General features: G+C 39.9%; 1 protein-coding gene across 1 annotated transcript in view; it reads right to left on the bottom strand.

The window, feature by feature from the left end:
• Nucleotides 1-8,356: 8,356 nt before the first annotated feature.
• Nucleotides 8,357-19,296, bottom strand: part of fbxl17 (F-box and leucine-rich repeat protein 17) — a 240,334-nt gene continuing 229,394 nt past the window's right edge. Inside the window, exons 11-12 of the mRNA XM_079250767.1 lie at nucleotides 10,279-10,412; nucleotides 8,357-9,965 (exon numbers count right to left, since the gene is read on the bottom strand). Coding sequence (XP_079106893.1) covers nucleotides 9,926-9,965; nucleotides 10,279-10,412 — 174 coding nt within the window. The 3' untranslated portion in view covers nucleotides 8,357-9,925. The remainder of the gene's footprint in view (nucleotides 9,966-10,278; nucleotides 10,413-19,296) is intronic.

Here is a 19,296-nt window from a genome sequence, read left to right as displayed (position 1 = left end):
ACATTAATTATTTAAGAGAGCAGGAATAGGTAAATTAGATTTTTTTCTTTTAGGCTTGGAAAGTTGTATGTGGCCGTAACCGTATGAAGACAGAAGTAAAGATAATTCATTTTCAGCCATTTTAGCATATTACTCCATTAAAGTATCTTTACAATGATTCATGTTAGTTTGTGTTTATTTGTGAGAGGGATGAAGATTAGCCACAATAGAACCCATGTGGAAACCATGTGCTACATTGAGATTTTAGAGAGTAGAGATGACGAAGGTGGAGAATTATAAGTTATTTGTGTAACCAGTGCAGAGCAATGGAGAATGTGGAGAATAGTTGGAATTGGTGAAGAAATAAGTCATGTGTTTTACAAGAACGGTTTCAGCAAGAATTAAAGCAAAGGTGTACAAGATGGCAGTAAGAACCGGGATAGTATATGGTCAGAGATTCCAGACAAAACGGGTTTGGACATGTCCAGAGGAGGGAATCGTGAATATATGGTTAGAGGAATGCAGATGTTGGAAGCACCTGGAAGGAAGCCTACATGAAGACCAAAGACGATACCTGTGGATGTAACGAAAGAAAACATGAAGTTAGGTGGTGTAAGGGAAAATAATACAGAAGATGGAGGCAGATTAGTTGCTGTGGCAACCTCTAAAGGAAACAGTATTAGTTTCTAGGCGCATTATCCATGAGGATAGCTGATTCATGCATTTATATGTCAAGCTGTGACACATCATTCAGATAATCTCACACTTAAAAAGAATCCTCTTCAAAGTTCAACATTCAGGTAAAAACAACCAAAAGAATAAAGTCCAAACCAACCGGCTTTTCCCAACATTTCAGCACAAAGAGAGTTAACATGACCTGAGCTGCTAAAACAGTTCACATCGACCTTTTTTCTTTAAGGTTTGTGACACTTAAGCAAAGGACAATAAAACAGAATCCATGACAACAAGCCTAAAATCTGTCGTTAATATTCTGATGTTGTAGTTGTGCTTGGTGGGGTGGTCCTTCACAGAATATTATGAAAACTTGGGCATTAAACAAAACCAGCTGAGTGTAATTCAACATAATCAGCTTTTTCCAATCTCTGTGAGGGCAAAACATGAAGGCAGAGAGAAAACGAGAGAGAGAAAGTAACTTTTGTGGAAGTGACTCTGAGTAAGGCAATTAACACCCGGCTGGTCAAGTGGAAAAGCTCAGTGATCAACAGTGGGAAAACCTCGGCTCCCAGAGGTGTAAATGTGCAAGTAAATGTGGGCAAAGAAAGCATTTCGGAAAAGCAGCTCAGCATGCTTGGTCAAAGTATACAGAGTAAATATATTATATATATGAAGGGGAAGTCTTTGAGAAAATAGCATTAGGATGAATATATCCAACCGGGGACTTTATTTATATATATATATATATATATATATATATATATATATATATATATGGATGAAGTATATAAAGAAACATAGTAAAGGGTCATAAAATGTGTTTTTCAGGGTCAGACTAGACCAAAGGAAACACTGTCATGCTGGCTTTCAAAGATCCCCGACTCCTGCCAAAGGAGCCACAGCAGGGAATGTTGGGCCCACATCCTGTGGAAGTACACTTCATTTCAGTTTATTCAAAACACAATATTCTCATTACACTCAGCTGGCCCAGCTCACTGTCATTTCATCAGGTTTTCAGCACACCACCAGATTAACCTCTTTGGTCTAGTAATTTTCAGAACATAACCCATAAAGAACCATGGTAATGTGCCCTTGCCTCATTATTGCCAGGTCAGTGTATAGAGCAGCACAGGAGAATAGGGTTCCTCGTATGGCTTGTTAATTCAACACCTCTCTCATTCAGCACAGAATTTGTACAGCTGGCCTTTTGAAAGGAGTTCAAACTACATGAACCCCCCCCCCATACAGTATGCAGACACATACATTTGTAGTGACACTATGCATACACAAACACAAATCCCAGACACTGCTCTGATATCACTCCACACCACTGGTTTTTGCCCAACCTACAGCGGCCCCCACCTTGGAAAATCACCCTGTGCCTGTCCAGCAAGCAGGGCGTGAAATACACACCCCTGAAAAGCAAACGGGGTGGGTGGAGGGGCTGAACGTTTGGGGCTGTAAGGGGCCAAGAGGTGGCGAGTAGCAAGTGTGAGGCTTACAGAATGGAAAATGAGGAGGGAATTTCAGGGAGACAAATGCAGAGGAGAAAACGTGTGTTCGGCTGATCTGGAGGGAACAGAGAGGGTGTTGATTAGAGGGTTTGAGTGGTGAGAGATGGAATTGAAGAAGGATTACATGGACACTAGGTTTCTTGAGAAGCAGGAGGGGAAAGGGGGGGGGGGGGGGCAGAGAGCTTTGAAAAGAGGGCTGGGGGTGAACTCTTGGCCCTGAGACTAGGGCTCCGTCACGCCTCACGTCTCTGCAAGCCACTTGGGTCTGAGGCTGAAGAAGGGAGTCAGCCCAACCTTTGTTACAGTAGAGGAGTGGGGAGTGACAAGGCATACCAGCATGTCTGACACGTCAGAGCAGTTGGCTAGGAGACCCAGGTTCTGGTCAGGTCTGACGCTGGCCATCTGTAGCTTTAGAACAGGACTGAACCGCTTTCACTGATGAAATCCACCCAAGGGAGGACATAAAATCATGCTTCAAGGAGAAAACAAAGGCTGGTCGGTAAATCAGGCTCTGATGAAAAGTCTGCTGACTTATTTCAGCAAGCAAACAAGAGCAGCACATCCTTGGAGGAACCCTATTGGTGGTTAGATCAAAAAGCGTTTGTGTGGCTTTTTTTTTTTTCTTCATCTTTAGGTGAAAGAAACTGAAACAAGCAGGATCAGATTTGAGCTTAGCTGAAGTCCCCAGTTGGATATATTCATCCTCATTCTGTTTTCTCAAAGACTTCCCCTTAATGTCAGCCAGCAAAGGGAAGTGATGAAATGGAGCAATTATGTATCCATTTGTGCTATTCAGGTGAAACCAGGTGTAAAATTTCCAATCTGTGCACCTGCTGTATATTCTATTCATTGCGCTTTCTCACCACCGCAGCCTGTTAGCTGGTAATATTCGAAATATGGACAAAATATTACAGGCAATAAATCTATTTAACGGGATCATATTGCTTCCAGGGAGGAGGATTGCTTTTCCTCTGCGGATTTACCCCCAAAAATTGCAAATGGAGCCAAACACAAACTCAAGTTATGGAATCAACATTTCCGAATTGTTAAGTTGTGCTGTAATACGAGGAAGAATGCATTACAATGAAGCAAGATTTTCCCTCATCAAGAGAAAGCACGCTTAATGTGATGGAGAAACATTCGAAAGTAGGAGGGAAAAGAAAGGATGGCGCATTCTAATCCTGAACGGGGATAAGCACTTTTCTTTCTTTCTTTTTTTTTTTTTTTTTTGTTGAAAATAGATAGCCGAGTCATCTCCTGTCGGGCTGAAGATTAATTTTCATTTTCCAAACAGTTTGCGTGTATAAATATTCATGAACCACCTTGAAAAGCGGTGGGCAACTATAAGGCGGTCAGCGGAGAAACCAACAAACCTCCCTCCCTTCTCTGCAGCTGTGCTGAGGGGGAGTGGGGGGTTAGCTCATGATGAAAGACTCTCACTATCCACGACCTTTCCAGTCTAAAACAAAGATTTGCACAATTAACTACTTTTAAATGTCATCCAACTGCCAAATCTGCATATCAACGCCAAGCAATGCATAGAAATGAGGATGTTTGTCGAGGAAGGATTTTTCCCCCCATCCCGTCCCATTGCCACCAAATGGGTCTCTTTTCTAGTTTTAGCCAGGAAGGAAATGTAAATGTCAACATATCTTGTGCGGAGATCCTTCTGTTGCTAATTAACCTTTGCCGTTTAGAGGCAAGACTGAGCTCTGCCTAAACACCGCAATTAACTTGAGCTTGAAAGGCAGAGACAACATCTACACAGAGCCACGCAATGTTTGGAATCACACCGACTTCATTATCATTACAGACGCAAGCGCCGCACACCTCACTTCGCCATTGGTTGATATTTTCCCCAGGCACAGCGAATGAACCTATTGGGAGTGTGTCAAAACTTTGCGGATTAAAAAACCTCATTTCTTTTTATCTTCATGAGATTGGACAAGAAAGCCAGTTTAGTCGTCGCCCCTGGTGAGAGGCAAACCATAACGGCTGAATTCATTCTCATAAATCTTCATACATCAAGTTGAAGACTGCCGGGGTCCATCACGTTCAAGTTCAATTTCCAGATGGGAGGAAAAATTTGTCCTCCTCCAACTGACTCCAGCCGTCCACAACAAGTAGAAGAGCCAATGTAATTCAAACACTCTCCTCTGGTGTTTCTCTGTGGGTCTCCTTTGGGCCTCAGCTGCACAGGCTCCTCTGGAGTAATGAATACCAACATTGAGCTCACTCTTGCAGCTCAAAGTCAGTGTCAGTTACAAAGTCAACCCATTAACATCTTCACTATTCAATGATACGCTCTTTCTCAAAGTAGAATCAACTCCAGTCAACAGGCAGGCAGAATACCACAGGTAGCTAGGCAAGAAAAATACCTCCACGTTCCACTGGGAGTGGGGTGAGAACACTATATGATGATGGACAGGAAATATTTTTCTTTCATATGCTGATAAACACTGAAACTCTTGGAGAACTTGGCCAAGATGTAGACAAATGATTGACATAATTTCCAGAGGAAGAGTTTGGGTTTGGGGAGGGCAGGGGTGAAGCAGAGGGAACGCAGGAAGGTGCCAGAATAAAGTTGATTCAGTGTGGGGTGAATAGGATGAAGGGGAAGCTTTTGGAAAGCAGACGTGCCACAGATGGTCAGAGAGAGGACACCGTTTAACCACAAAGATGCTACCTGAGTCCAACAGGAGCTATAGGGTTTATGCTAAATATTTAAAGGCAAGAGCTGTTCAAGAAAGCTGTGAAAATGTTTGGGCAAAACTAAGTGATTTCCACCTAAACAAATGAACATCACCGTTCTGAATGACTGACAAGTGGTGCCAAACCCCACTGCCGACTTGTTCCACCGCATATATCTATGTAAAGCGATTCTCCTGTTTACTTCCACTTTTATTTAACTGCAGACAGGATGATCTTGTGTCACCCTGTCTGCTCCTTTTTTATTTAAAATAGTCATTTCAAATTCATAAAAATGATATTAATGTGAAAGCTTTTATAATGTGTGTTACTGTTCCTTCTCACAACTGCTAAAATACTTTTTGGCATTAAAGATCATGCAGGGTGATCAGAGCACATTTTTCCTTACAAAACTCTGTACAGTGTCTGTAAGTGACGGCTTAGGTCTTGCAGCAGATGTGTCTGTGGTCTGTTCTGACTCTGGTGTTGCATAGTCTGCTTGAAAAGAAAACGTCTGTTCATCTCTAGAGAGGATGTCCTGAAAGCAGATTGTGTTGCATTCAAATCCTGATGGACATTTCTGCATGCATGCTGCAGTCCTAAAGCCTTACTGTTGGACTTGTTGGAATTTTGGACGGCCCTTTCTGTCTTTTGTCCAGAACAGGTCGCAGAAACGTCTTCTCATATATTTGCAAGTAAAATTTCCCCTGATGGAACTTTTAAGTGAATGAAGCCTAAAAATCTAAAAGGTGGATCTACAGTTATAGATGCAGTAGTGAGCCAAAATTACATGCAATTAAATAACTTAAATGTAACAAATAATCTGTTCTTCATTCTATATCATTTCTTTGGTGTGTTTCCATTTACTATATTGTATCAACAACTGATGTGGGGTTTCAGTAGAATTTGTTCTGGTCAGAGCATCAATGCTTGAATCTGCCTGTTTCTAAAACACAGCCTCTGTTATGTCTCCATGCTATGCATCAATTCTTGTGGAGAAGTTCAAACAAGCTTTTGCTTTTTCCGTGGAGGACATCAGTCAATGTCAGCTATGATTAGGTCTAGAAAAATACTAATTTCTTGGGAAGACTAAACTAATGTCCTTGCAGGTCCAATCCGACAAATGTCCTGTGTGGTCAACGTCAATTCTTATCAGCACCTCATTAAAAATGTAATGACCACATGAATATTTAGCACGTTTAATTACTGATCTCTGTAGCCATTCTGCAGTGGCCTGCTCTCTCCTTTTCCTTCCTGGAGGGGAGTCTCCAATACAAGTGCTGGCCAAACGCGTCCGTCCACCTTGATGAATATTGCAGAAGTCAGAGGAGTGTGAGCGGCCGATGGAATCCACCTCAATCAGCTAGAGAATCGATGGCATACCCTCACATTTGCAAAGGCACTAATTGGCGGCTGTAAAATTCAGCAAGCTGCATAATTTACTCAAGAGAGAAATGAAAATGGAGTGCAGGGAGATCAGCTCATTTGTAGCAGAGATATTAAAATACATTGTCCTTTTCAGATCGTGAGGTCTGTAAAATTTGCAGGAGAAACCAGAGCAAATTATTAATGTCTCAGCTTGTTGTAGCCGATAACGCAGATTACTGAGAAAGCAATGTTTAAAAGCCTCTCATTCAATGGTTAGCATCATCGAAAATACCTGGCTATATTCTCTTTTTTCCTGTTATACTAGAATGTATTAACCAACACAATGGCCAAACATGCAGGGAAAACGATGTGCTTCTGGAAAGGAGTTCATCTCTTTTGCATTTGATAGACAGCTGATGAAAACAAGTAAAGACCAGAATGAAGTGCAGCACACAGAACATAAAGTACATTTCATACTGCCAACATTACAGTTCTCCTTAAGGTAGTAAACTCAAGCTCCCTACAGACCTCTACATCAAACCTACTACATCTTAACATCAGGTGGTCAGACAACTGGGGATCAGATGAACAGATGATGAATAACCAGTTACAGAAAGAGAGATGTAATGTCAACAGCTCTGGATTGACTCCAGCCAGGAACTTTTTCTTTTTGTCTTCCTAATACAGAATTTCCCATGCCCCCAAATTTCCACACACGCATCTGCACGGTCACTCTTATAAAGAAAGAAAATTATGTTAATTTAATTTTAATTTTTTTTTTTTTTTTTAATGGATCTCATAAGAAACTTTGCTATTTCGTTTCTGCCTCATACACACATTTTTAGTCACTCAAACAGCAGCAACTGATACACAAGTTCCCAATCGAGGTTTTACAGTCAATTCTGTTTCAAGCATTTGTAAGTTTTTCCGCATCTGGCACAGAAGAGTTTTCTTGAACAGTTACAGATGGCAGGCTAAACATAATGAACACCTGTTAAATCTACTGCCGTCCACCACAACAAACTATTAATGTAACAATAGCAGCTCATGAAGGCAGAAAAACTTGTTACAGGCAGATTTAAAAAAAAAAAAAGTTGCACAAAACTTTTTCTGATACAATTCAATATGCTATAAAGCCACGTTTTTAAAAAGCAAACATAAAAAGGCATTTCTAAGGTTAAAAAAAGATAGGTTGACTGTTATCCCACATCGATGTTAGTTATCGCAGTATTAAAAATACTAAATGACTTATAATTAGCCACAAACAAGTTTTTAATTACAGACTCTTGAGATGTGCTCTCTGTAGGTTCCCCGTGTTCCACAAAAAGAAAGACTAATCAGCAAAAAAAAAAAAGACCCCTCTGTTTCGATTAAGATTTAAAACACCCTTTAGCTCAAGTGAACTGAGCTTCACCTTGACAAAAACCATGTTGACAACAAAAAAAAAAAAAAAAAGAATCCATCAGTAAAGAACCAACCGTTGTACCCCGTTTGATGTTCTCGCCCATGTTTGATCACCAGACATGAAACAACACAAACACACTGAACAGTAAAACAGCCACTTGAAAGGGACGATATTGCCAAAGACTGGGGACATATTGAGTGACAGCCTGTTAGCTCTTTGAGGCCTTTGCTGCCTTGCTGGGCAGCAAGCTGATGTCTCCTCACTTTGTCTCAGATGTGGAACTCCTCTGATCGTAAACAGTTCCGACCTTGAAAGTGTCCTTTAATAGAGATGCAAGTTGATTGTTGCGTCCCTGTGCTCTGAAAAAAAGAAAAAAAAAAGCATTATGAATGCATTTGTGTGTGTGTGTGTGTCATTTCTAAATGAGAAAGAAGAAAAAAAAAAAGGCTCTGTTACGCCATCCACATCCTCCTCATTTGCATCTTCCATTCAAAAAGAGACGGGGTGTATGTTTCAGGTAAATTGACCTGTTTTTAATGTTTTCTGAGTTGACTAGCAACTGATACAGAAAAGTTAAAAAAAAAAATCTGGAAATCCTGCTGGAGAAAATGTTCAAAGTACACAGATGATGTACAATAAGCAGAAAAGTATTCCACCGTCAGTGTGGATATTCTTCTGTCTCTAATGCATGCGTACGGAGAGAAAAGAGGGAAACAAAGGCTTGGAGTTGTAGTGTTTTATTCATCATTATGTAAATCCAGTCAATTACGGTTGCCTTAGCAAATCAGGAATCAAGTGTGTCAACATCTAGCAGAGAAGAAAGTGCATATGGGGATTAGAAAAGAACAGAAAGAGATCAAAAACAGGGCCGACAGAGAAACTCTTCTTCGGGTAAAGTCTACAAATCCTGGTGAGGGTCAAATGAGTGTGTTTTTAATTGTCTTAAACCTCTATGCGCTGTCAAAAGTTGATAGTTCTGCTCAAACTCTACGCACAGGAAGGTATTGTTCCCATGTGAGTGACAGTATGTGGAGGTTGAGCCCAGAGCTGGTTCACGCTGTAGAAAAATACCCTGCTCATTTAGATTTTTTTTTTTCTTCACCTGTACACTTCTGGATTTCTAAGAAACACGTGATAGATGACAAACTCTCACCCAAAGACTTCTACTTACTTACTTTTAGGCTCATGCCAGCTTTACTTTACATCCTGCTCCACTAAAAAAAATAAATCGCTCATCGCATTGCTACGAAGCTAATCTTACAAGTATACACTCAAAACCAACAGTAGGCTAAATAAATCTCACTCATATATGTATGTATATATTATGAGCTCAAATAACATGTCTATGGTTCCATATACACTCAGATCAGATACAGTACATTGCTCTTTAGTAAATTCAATTTCAGGTTGCTAATAGGATATCTTAAGGCTTTATGTTTCCTCTTACCTGTCCTTGACTTAGTTGGAGTTAGTATTCTGATAGTATGATTTGGGACTTTTGGATAAAGGCAGATTCTATTCAAGCACTGACTTCATTTCAAAACAACTCAAGGTGACGAGTTAAACCTAAATGTATGCATGGCAACAAAAGCAGCGTAGGTCCTGAGCCACACAGATCTTAGCTTCAACTTCACACTGCAAACCATCCAAATCCAATCATGGTGTAAACATGCATTTAAAATGATAGTAATTGCCTTTTTCTTTTCTGACAGAACTGTTTGTGGCTGGAATCCCCCCCGTGCCACAAACACTTGCAGCAAAGAGCTCCGTCCTTCATGTAGAGCCTTGTCAACAATTTCAGTTACACAAGTACACCTTTAACACTGTACTGATGTCCAAGACAGCAAAAACGCTCCTGCTGCACAAATACAGGGAATAAAAAGAAAGAAAGAGAGAAAATCACTACAATTTTCTCCTTTATGCCTTAAGTGAGGTCCGGAGCCCTGGCAGTTTGACTTGTCCTCTGGATTGAAGCAGCCAGTTGATGCTTTGTCCCCATGTTGTCGCTCCCTCCTGTGCGATCTCAGTTCAGCAGCTAAGTGGAGCAGTCTGGAGGCAGACGTGGGCACAGTGCTCGAAAACACGGATTTTGTCTCAGGACACAAACGTCTTCTAATCTGTTTTGAAACAAAATAACTCTGGCCTGGGTGTCTTTGATTTATCTTTCATTTGGATCATGCTTTTATATTCCAAACCGGTCCATTCCATCCTCTTGTATCCTTCACACAACATCCAAAATGATGCAGATCAGTTTAAAATGCAGTTTTTCAGTCTTAATCTTGACTTGTAGCAAAGATCACATGTTCGTGTGCTGCTTTGCAACAGAGACAATCAGACTGCAGTAAGAAAAAAAAAAGAATCTGATTTATTCCACAGGATTATAAAGATTCAGTTCTTGTTCTATTTAAATCAGGTAGGTGCTTAATGTCTCACTAATTCTAAGAAACCAAAGTAGGAGATCTGTCTCAGATGAGTCTGATGAACTGGACTTGTGTGCCTTGATGTGTAGCTACGTGTTCACATGCATGTTTGAGCTGTGAATGACAAGCAAACATGACTGAACTGTTCACACCATGTATGTGTGTCTTCAATCTATGTGTTAATGTGTGCATCTTTGTGTGTGTGCAAATGAAATCAAGTTGTAGCTACGAAGAATGTGACGCGTTGGGGCTCCAGCCCATTTGATAAGCCCTCTCCAAGGTCCTCTTGCAGTCTTGCATCACCGTGCTGAACACAATGTGAGGGTACTGGACTACCAGTCTCTCCACAGTCTCCTCGTTCACCTGGAAAACACACAGGTAAACACACAGATGTTAACATGCCATTTTCTATAATGACAGTGGATTTGATTGGAATTGATTTAAACATGAAGTTGTTCAATCAAAGGGCAAATTCATGGATTTACTTTTGACCATACAGCACTATCTTAGTCAGCTGGTGCTCAGCTGGAGTGGAACTACGGATCTCAAACCTAATCCTTCCAAGTTCACGCTGATCACGTGTTTAAAAACAGCAATGGGGAGTTTCAAATGAACAACTGTTCATAAAGCATGAAACAGGTGAGGAGGAAGATATGAAAAATGGTGGGTTCTGCAGGATGTTTGCAGACTTCAGGTGACCAACAATAACTAAAAAGTTATTTCAATGAAGTCTCAGAACAGAACAAACTCCTGCTTTCTCTTTGAACTGTAATGCAAGGCTAGTTTATGTAGCATATTTTAGACATGAGACAACCCAATGTGCTGTACATTTTAAGAAAATTTTTTTTTTAAAAAGACAAGAGAACTCAAAGTGTCAAATATAATACACGTTGATGTTGTCATCACCACCATTTAGGTACAGTATTAAAAGAAATATCCCAAATTTTTACTTTGTACAATATAAGAATTTATACCGTGGCCATGTCAAAGGAATGTGGAAAATCAAAATGACTAAAAGCAACCCAGCTGAAATTCAATGAAGCTGATGTAGGACTATAGAGAACACTAAACAAGTCACTGGAACAAGCAAACTATGCTGGTGATAATAAATCTAATCAATTATTAGGACTAAAATACACTGGAAAAAAAGGTCACACCGCCTTTAGCTTTGATGACGGCAAACAACCAGTGGCATTGTGTCAATAAGCTTCTACAGTGTCACAAGATTTATTTCCATCTGATGTTGCATTCATTTCTCACTAGGATCTTGTAATGATGGTGGAAGAGTCGGATCACTGTGCAAAGCTTTATCAAGAACATCCCAAAGATTCTTAGCAGGGTTCAACATCTGGACTCTGAGGTGGCCAATATGTGTGAAAATGTCTCATGCTCCCTTTACCACGCTCACAATTTGAGCCCAATAAATCCTGGTATTGTCATCTTGGAACACCGGTTAAGGTCCGTTTGTGATTAATGCAGAACACAGATATGCAGACGAACAGTTTCGTTCATCTCCTGTGTCGGTCATGCAGGTAATTTGGTCTGTTTTTTTAAGGAGCTGTCGCTTGATGCAGGAAACCGAGCAATGTTAAGGAAAATCGCGGGTCACTGTTGAGTTGTACAGCTGACATGCAACTGGCAAGAGAAACAAAGCAAAGAAGAAGAGGAACAGATGTAGAATCCATCAGGTAAAAAGAACCTGAAGAAGACACAGAAGAAAATTAAGAACAGCAAAAACTTTGTGGTTTTATTCTTGTACTTCCTCTGGGGTTTTCAGGTAATTGTAAATAACTTTAAAGAGGTAAATTACTGCTACCAACTGGTGTGAAAACATAGGAGTGAACTCCAAACAACCCACTAGGGAATTAATCGTCTTAACAACTATGACGACATAAAACACGCCTTGAAGTATGAGTGCGATGACATACAACAATGTTTGAAACGGATGTCGTGGTTTACATACATAAAGTATCATAAATGGGCCATCACCCTCACTGATTAGTGTTTTTCTTATGGCTACACAGCTTTTCAGTCCCAATCCCTGTCATTCCCATCACATTGTGTGTGTGGAAATGTTCTTACTTTAACTCTTAAACATAGCCCTGAGTTCTACTGTTGTTTTTTTCTTCTGTTTAATTTCACCAGAATTCCTTCCAGCCACTTTCTTCCTGGAAGACAATGTTTCCCCACTATCTTTCCAGTTTTTAATAACTCGTTGGACAGTTCTTGAGCAGTTTCTGTAATCTCCTTAGATGTTTTGCTGTGTTTTTGCCAATGATTTGACAATTCTTATCCACACTAACATCTTTTCCACGACAGGATTTTTCTTTTTACATGGTTGTTTAAGAAATAAAAAGCTCCTCATCATATAATTTGTGGTTAAATAATTTGTTGCCAGCTGAAAGTTGGAGGCATATTTAATATGGTATATCTGAGTTATATTCTTGTTCAAATCCCAACTGAAAGCAAAACACACAATCCCAACACAGGATGCTCCTGGAAAATTGCCCAGAGCATCATTGGTATCTATCCAGCCAGGATTAGTGATATCACTGTGTTGCCTAAGCAGAGATCCACCCCATCCACAGTTTGCTCACACTGCTGCTGTCTGGCTAGTCATACACTATTAACAGACACCAAATCAATTTTCTTTTTTTAGGTTATGAGACTACTAATTCTGATTTCTGACAAGACCGTTTATGAATTCCTACATAAAATCTTGCTTTTATGAGTAGCATAAGAAACTTCATCTTAACTTTCATCACACAACATCTGCTTTCCTAATTCTAATTAATCCTGAATCATTAAAATTTTTAGAGCCACATCGCTTTATTACTTCGAATAAACACAGCTTTAGGGGACAAGACTGACCGTCTCTGCAGGGCCTCATGATGCTAGAGATCAGTCAGAAATATGGTGAACTGTAAGCTTCTTGTAAAAATGGATGCTGCACAGATCAATATGAAGGATAGACCATTCCTTAAGAGCATGCAGTGCATGGACATGCTCATCTGCACATAGAATTGGACTGTGGCAATGGGTTGAGAAGCAGAGGACAGCTGAGCTCACTGAGCTAATGAGGCCTTCATGTTCTCTAAGGACAGGAGAGACAAGCGCCTAATAGCCACTCTAGTACTTCTTTGGCATCTCTGAGAGCCAAACGTGAGAGAGTCTGAAGAGCTGACAAAGAGCAGAGGCAGAGGAACCCTGGAGACCTTGAGAGGGTTAACCACAACCCACCCAGAACCAACCCCCACCCACTGGCAAGCGTGACACTTTCCAGGGGAAAAGATGTATAAACACTCACACATATGTTGAGGAGAGTCATCTGTTGTTGCCAAAGCAGTGACAAAGTTTTTCACAGTACCCTCCACCCCCCCCAAGTTCACTGTTTAAACTTGTATTATGGTTTCTGTTTGTTCCTCCATGTCTTCACTGTTCCCTGGATCTTTCTCAGCTTTGCAACCTGTTCGGCTCAAATTCTCTACCTTCTTTTTCAGACTTGAACAAAAGCAGTTCAAGTCGTGAACTGTTAACCAGAAAGACCATCAAGATAAAGTCAGCAGAATCCCAGAAAGAAATAAAAAGTGCTCAAGCAGACAGAACACCAATATCTTTCGGGTCACGGAGTGAAGATGGAAACTCTGCACAGAACAAGGAAAGCCAATAAGACTGAAAGGCAACAGCATACTGTCAATCCTCCCTGTGATTGCCAAGGAAGCTTGCAGAAAGCGGAATTTCAGGCACTAATATACAAAAGCTAGAAGAAAAATGAAAATAAAATGATGAGCATAAGGTTACAAAGTCTCACACATTCATGCGTTTTGTGTTTGATTCAAAAACCTTCAGTGAGTGCCAACAAAGTAATGCCTTAGTTCTGTCTTCAGTCAGTATTGAAGAGCAAGGCCAAGAAAATGTGAAACTACACTAACTACTGAGGTGCATGAAGCCAGAGGGTAAACTTCAAAATGAGAAAAATCTACCAGCAGGCTCAGGAAATGGGCATTAATAAAACACTTTATTAGAATATTGCCCTAAAGAATGTGCATTATTATTATGAGATAATCAACCCGCCAGGCAGCTTTATAAACCAAACCGTTGCATTCCCTCCTGCATTGGAAGGATCAAACTCAACAAGCAGCTTCGTTGACAGTATGATCTGAAAACAACAAACCTTAAACCCTCGTGATTTATTCTCAAAAGGCACAAAGAATTATCAAAGAATTGTTATCAAAGAATACCTGTGACTTTTTGAATATTGGATCATTCCTTAATGAGACTCACTGATACTCCAAAAGCAATCCACAGAGCGCCTTCTCTGGTCACATCAGCTGGTTTTTATCCACATTTTCAATTTGAGCAGAAAGCAGCTTGAAAGAAAAGAAATAAAAAACATCAATCCTTTTCCACAGTATTTTCTAAGCCTCTTTCGCAGGTACTGCCATAGCTGTTCTGTAGATCTATGATTCCTCCATCGCTTCTATCGCTCCACGTAATCCCAGATGTTGAGGCTAGGTCTCCAAGAGATCAGAAACCTGATCTTGCTTGTCACTCAATTCTTTACTGTTTATGTTTGTTTCAGAACAAATGTGAGACAAGTCACATCTGATGGCAATCAATAAAACATTCATGCAATATTCCCATCAAGCTTCTGCATAGATTTCATTCATGTGAATGGCTACTACAACCATTCAAACCATTTACGCTCTTCTTCTACGGCCATTAACTGAATAGAAATAACATATCTATACTGCACCATTCGTAGAAACTTGCCGATGTACGTTTGGTTTGATTTTGAACAATTTGGGAAAAACTGTAGCAAAGTCTCCAATGCACTGAGTACTTAAAACTGTACTGTGTAGGTGGGAGGTGGGGATTATGGTAATTACAAAACCTCTCATTAAAATAAGCTTCCACGTTGATCTTTTATCTGGTGTTTTTTTCTTTCCTAAATTAATCAGTATCTTCTCTTTTTTATGCATAATTCGTGTGCACAGTGGATACAAAATGGTGACTTGCCTTTAACAAAAGGACAATTACCACAAAGTACAGTTGCATTTTATATTTTTAGATATTCTGACAAATTACAGGTTTACTAAATAGCTATTTGTAAGCATCATATTCACACAAGCCCCTTCTCACCCCCTATATGAGCTAGCATGGGTGGGGGCAGCAACTATGTTCAAGGCCTGTTGTGACCAGTTGGTGAACAACAAAGTTAATCAGGGACATAAAATAAGCATTGCTATTGTTATTGTTTTACAGCTGTTACACTTGCACAATAAGTAATTATCTTTTTAAAGAAAGAACATGTACTGTGACAAGAGCAGCCTTATATACATGTAGGAATGCCCCCACAGGAAACCCCACCTCCATGCAACACAACTTGATCTTAAAAGTGTGGGCTTAGTTAGCTAATGTTGCTGGGGTCTGTAGTTATGTCTGCTAATCTGTTATCTACTGAAGCAAATCAACCAACAGGGACTTTTTGTTTCCTGTTTTTTTTTATAGTGGGATTGAATGAGGGACTTGTCAGCACAACTATGTTTTTGAGACGCATGGCGGGCCCCATGTGAATGGGAGCATGAACACTGCACTCTGCAGATAGACCCATCTATGATGTACCAAGAAAGACAGCTGCTTCAAATCTAACTTTTTATTTATCACAAACACAATTTTGTTAAAAGGAAGTCCAACTATTAGCACTTGTTGGCATTTACATAATTGCCTGATTTCACTAAATTTATTGTTAATGAATTATTACTTTTTAAAGGCACACTACAGAACTTTTGCCATTTCCCCGTCATGCACACCCTATTGACAATTAATTTGACATCCAACTTGCATCCTACCTGGCCTGTTAGCTCTCTCGAGCCAGCAAAAGACGATCTTACGATGACACCTGTTTTGTCTCTTTTAATCTTCCCGTGTTTCTTTGCTGACTCAGCGACGTTTCGTGTTCAAAACAGTCAGTGTTTTACTAGCATGAAGCGAAACACTGCTGCAACGTCACGCTGTGTCCCGGATGAAGTGCGGTTTCTCAGCCTTGGAGCGCTGCTGGGCAGCAGAGGCTCCACAAATGCACATGATCGATATCCTTGTGCAATCGAACAAGTATGGAATGCGGAGTTTTAAGGTCAGAAAGTTACATAATGTGTCTTTAAAATGTCCTTTTTCACCTAAGAAGGTCAAAATGGATTTTGCCTTGCATCTTAGGACAATGCCATGGATTGGTTGCTCTTAAAGAAGAAAGGAGGTGAAGGTACATGCAGAAAGTAAGGTTTAGGTAGCTGCAGCTTGTTTGTGGTCAGTTTGTCTTTTCACCTTAAACAGTGGATATACAGAGAAAATACTGCACTATGTATTTTTTTTGACAACAAAAAGGCAACAAAACACTATGGTGAGTCCTCACTGTGAGCCGGACCAGATAAAAACCACAACTTCCTATGAAAAACTGGCCTTACCCCTTTAATGCAAATGCCTTCCTGCTGGCTTCTTACCAAAACACTGGCAAAGCTGCAACTTGAACACAATCATGTTCAGATCTATCTTGCACTTTCTTTTATTTTGCTAAGCCTGTCAAATACTACAAGCTATGTTCAGATTTACTGTTCGAGTTCATTTACACTACCTTTACGCAGGCAGATAGGTATGCCCCTCTCAAACAATGTCAAACATCGATGCCTGCATAAACTCTTTGGCACGCATGCTTAATGCTGGCATGGTTGTTCGGGAATACATCCATTACAGAGCAGCGGAAAGTTTCACCATCAGTTTCACTAGTAATATTCTGTAGCAAACATTGCAATGGTGGCAGAAATAATGACAATGAGAGAGACACTTCAAAGAGCCAGTGATCATGAAAGTAGTTGTCTGTGCAGCTATTCTTCTTTGTTCCTTTTACTGGTCACACATAACTATACTCTGCAACAATGCCCTCACATTTTTGGTCTTATTGTTCTGTTTGCTCGGTTAGGATACAAGCTGAAAGATCCCCAAAGTAAATGCAGAGGACGGACAAAAGGCTCTGTCGGTATGCACATTTAACATTAAGCAGAAATAAGCCTTTAAGTCCACACTAGCTTTGTTTGTTTTCCATATTTTATGGCATAATTCAACTAAAAAATAAGTTGATGCAAGTGTTGAGAATACAGGGCTAGCATCTGCTGACAGAAGATCTTAAATAGTAGATGTGAAGCAAAGTGCATAACAATATTACAGTACACAGAGTTACAGCTCTCGAAAAAAAAACAAAAAACTCAATCTTAAAAAGTGTGGTCTAAGTTGGCTAATATAGCTGGGTTCTCTCATTATGCCGACTAATCTGCCATCTACTGAAGCAAATCATGTTCCAGTGAAAAACAAAACAGGAAAACCTGATTTTAATTTTATAAGGAGGTCATTTAATGTCTTTAAGGTATGATTTAGCAAAGAAATACAATAAAGATGTCTGGTGACATCTAAATCAGCTGTAAAACTAAACAAACAAAGGTGGACATTTTTTTGCAATCAAAGAGGCCCAAAAGAAAAAGAAGAGCTCAACAAATGTTTCCAAAGGTTTTTACTTGAGAGAGGATTAAGTTTGTTTTGACATATGGCTGAGCCTCATTAACAAATAAAATGACAGCGCCCCCCCCCCCCCCCGACTGCCTTCATAACATATTATGCTATATTCTTGAACAGAGAAAGAAACATCCCCCAACTCATTAATCAGGGCTTAATTACAATTAAAACAGATCTAAAGAATAGACCTGTCAGGCTGATAGGAGGCCAGAACATTCATTAATGCTAATTTAGTGCAGCTCCACTTGCTGAGCAAACATAGCATGCATAACAAAGCTTCCAATCAAAATGCTGAATCATATCCTAATTGCTGGTTGGAGCGACGCTAAATGTTTGAGCTCAAACAGGATCCTTTTAATAGAAATCATAAAAAGGATAATTACCATGCTGACCTGGCGTTTGCTGGTTTTCTGATCATCTAGAAGCTAAAAAGTTGTTTTTTTTCTTTTTCTTTTTAAAGCTTTGAAATGTAATCACTGCAATATAAAAGAGGCATCAAACAAGTTGAATCAAAAGTTGCTTCTATGGCTGATAAAAAAGAAAAAAGGTAAGCTTGAAGAGGTTTTATGAAGCTACAAGACTTGAGGGGTTTTTGCTCTTCATTTAATTTATTTACCATTTTGTCCTGCAGTTCTTTTTACCAGCTTGTTTATAAAATAGTTTATTTCCGGTTGACAGAAACTTATTGACAGAAAATCAGTTGACAAAGTTTACATCAAAACATCTAAGAGATCTTTTCCACTGAACATGCCGAGTAATGACAGGTGCTTTGAGGCTTTTCATGCCCGCCCCCCTCCCCCCTGGACCCGCATGGCACTGTGGTATGTTGGATGAAATGTGATCCCATTACTGCACCTGCATGGTTTATGTGACTCAGAGCTGATTCCAGATATGAAGGTAAGCTTAAAGGTTGAGACTAATCAGTTGATTAAAAAAGAATAAATGAAAAGAAAAGCTGCTTCCGATCACAGTTACACTTCTGAATTCCACAAATCACCATCTTCCCAGAGTAAAATTTTGTCACCAGGCAAAAGTCCTGCTTGATAGCATTTTGTTGCTATGCAACAAAATCTTAAAACGGTATCAGAAAACCCTAGGATGCAGTGACAGGAGTGGTGCTTCTAATATGTGGCACCTGGAGGATTTTTTTTCTTTTTCTTACCCCATACTGTCCTGATCCAGTGTTCTGTACTAAACAGCCCTTCTTTCAAACCTGCTGCCAAGTCTGTGGGAGAGCCATAAGATAGAGCAGATCACTGCTCACTGATGATTCTAATCTTTGAGAAGCATCTGGGAGAACCGCCACAGCTATCTGGACCGAAGCCTATACTTATGATATTTTCCCCCATTTAACTTCAAAGATGCTGCCCTCTAGATCTAAGCGTAGTGTAATTCATTCTGGCGGGAAATGCACCATTGTCAGGGTGTATAGCAAAGCGAAAGAGCAATGAGGGCAAAACAAAAAGATACATATGTAATGTGCTTCTAAAAAAAGTACATCATGTGAGCATTTTGTACAGTAAATAAGAAGCACTCACAAGATTGTGTGTGAGAGCGCATGATAACTGTCCTCAACATTTTCATGGAAGATGACTAAAGCATAACAACAAGTTCCTGAGATGACCTTTGATCTCAACTGGATTGCTCTTATGGGCTTTAGACTAATCCACTGATGCAAATGCAC

This window comes from Telmatherina bonti, assembly GCF_933228915.1.
Source record: "Telmatherina bonti genome assembly, chromosome: 13".
Taxonomy (NCBI): domain Eukaryota; kingdom Metazoa; phylum Chordata; class Actinopteri; order Atheriniformes; family Telmatherinidae; genus Telmatherina; species Telmatherina bonti.
This window is presented reverse-complemented; position numbering and strand designations above follow the sequence as displayed.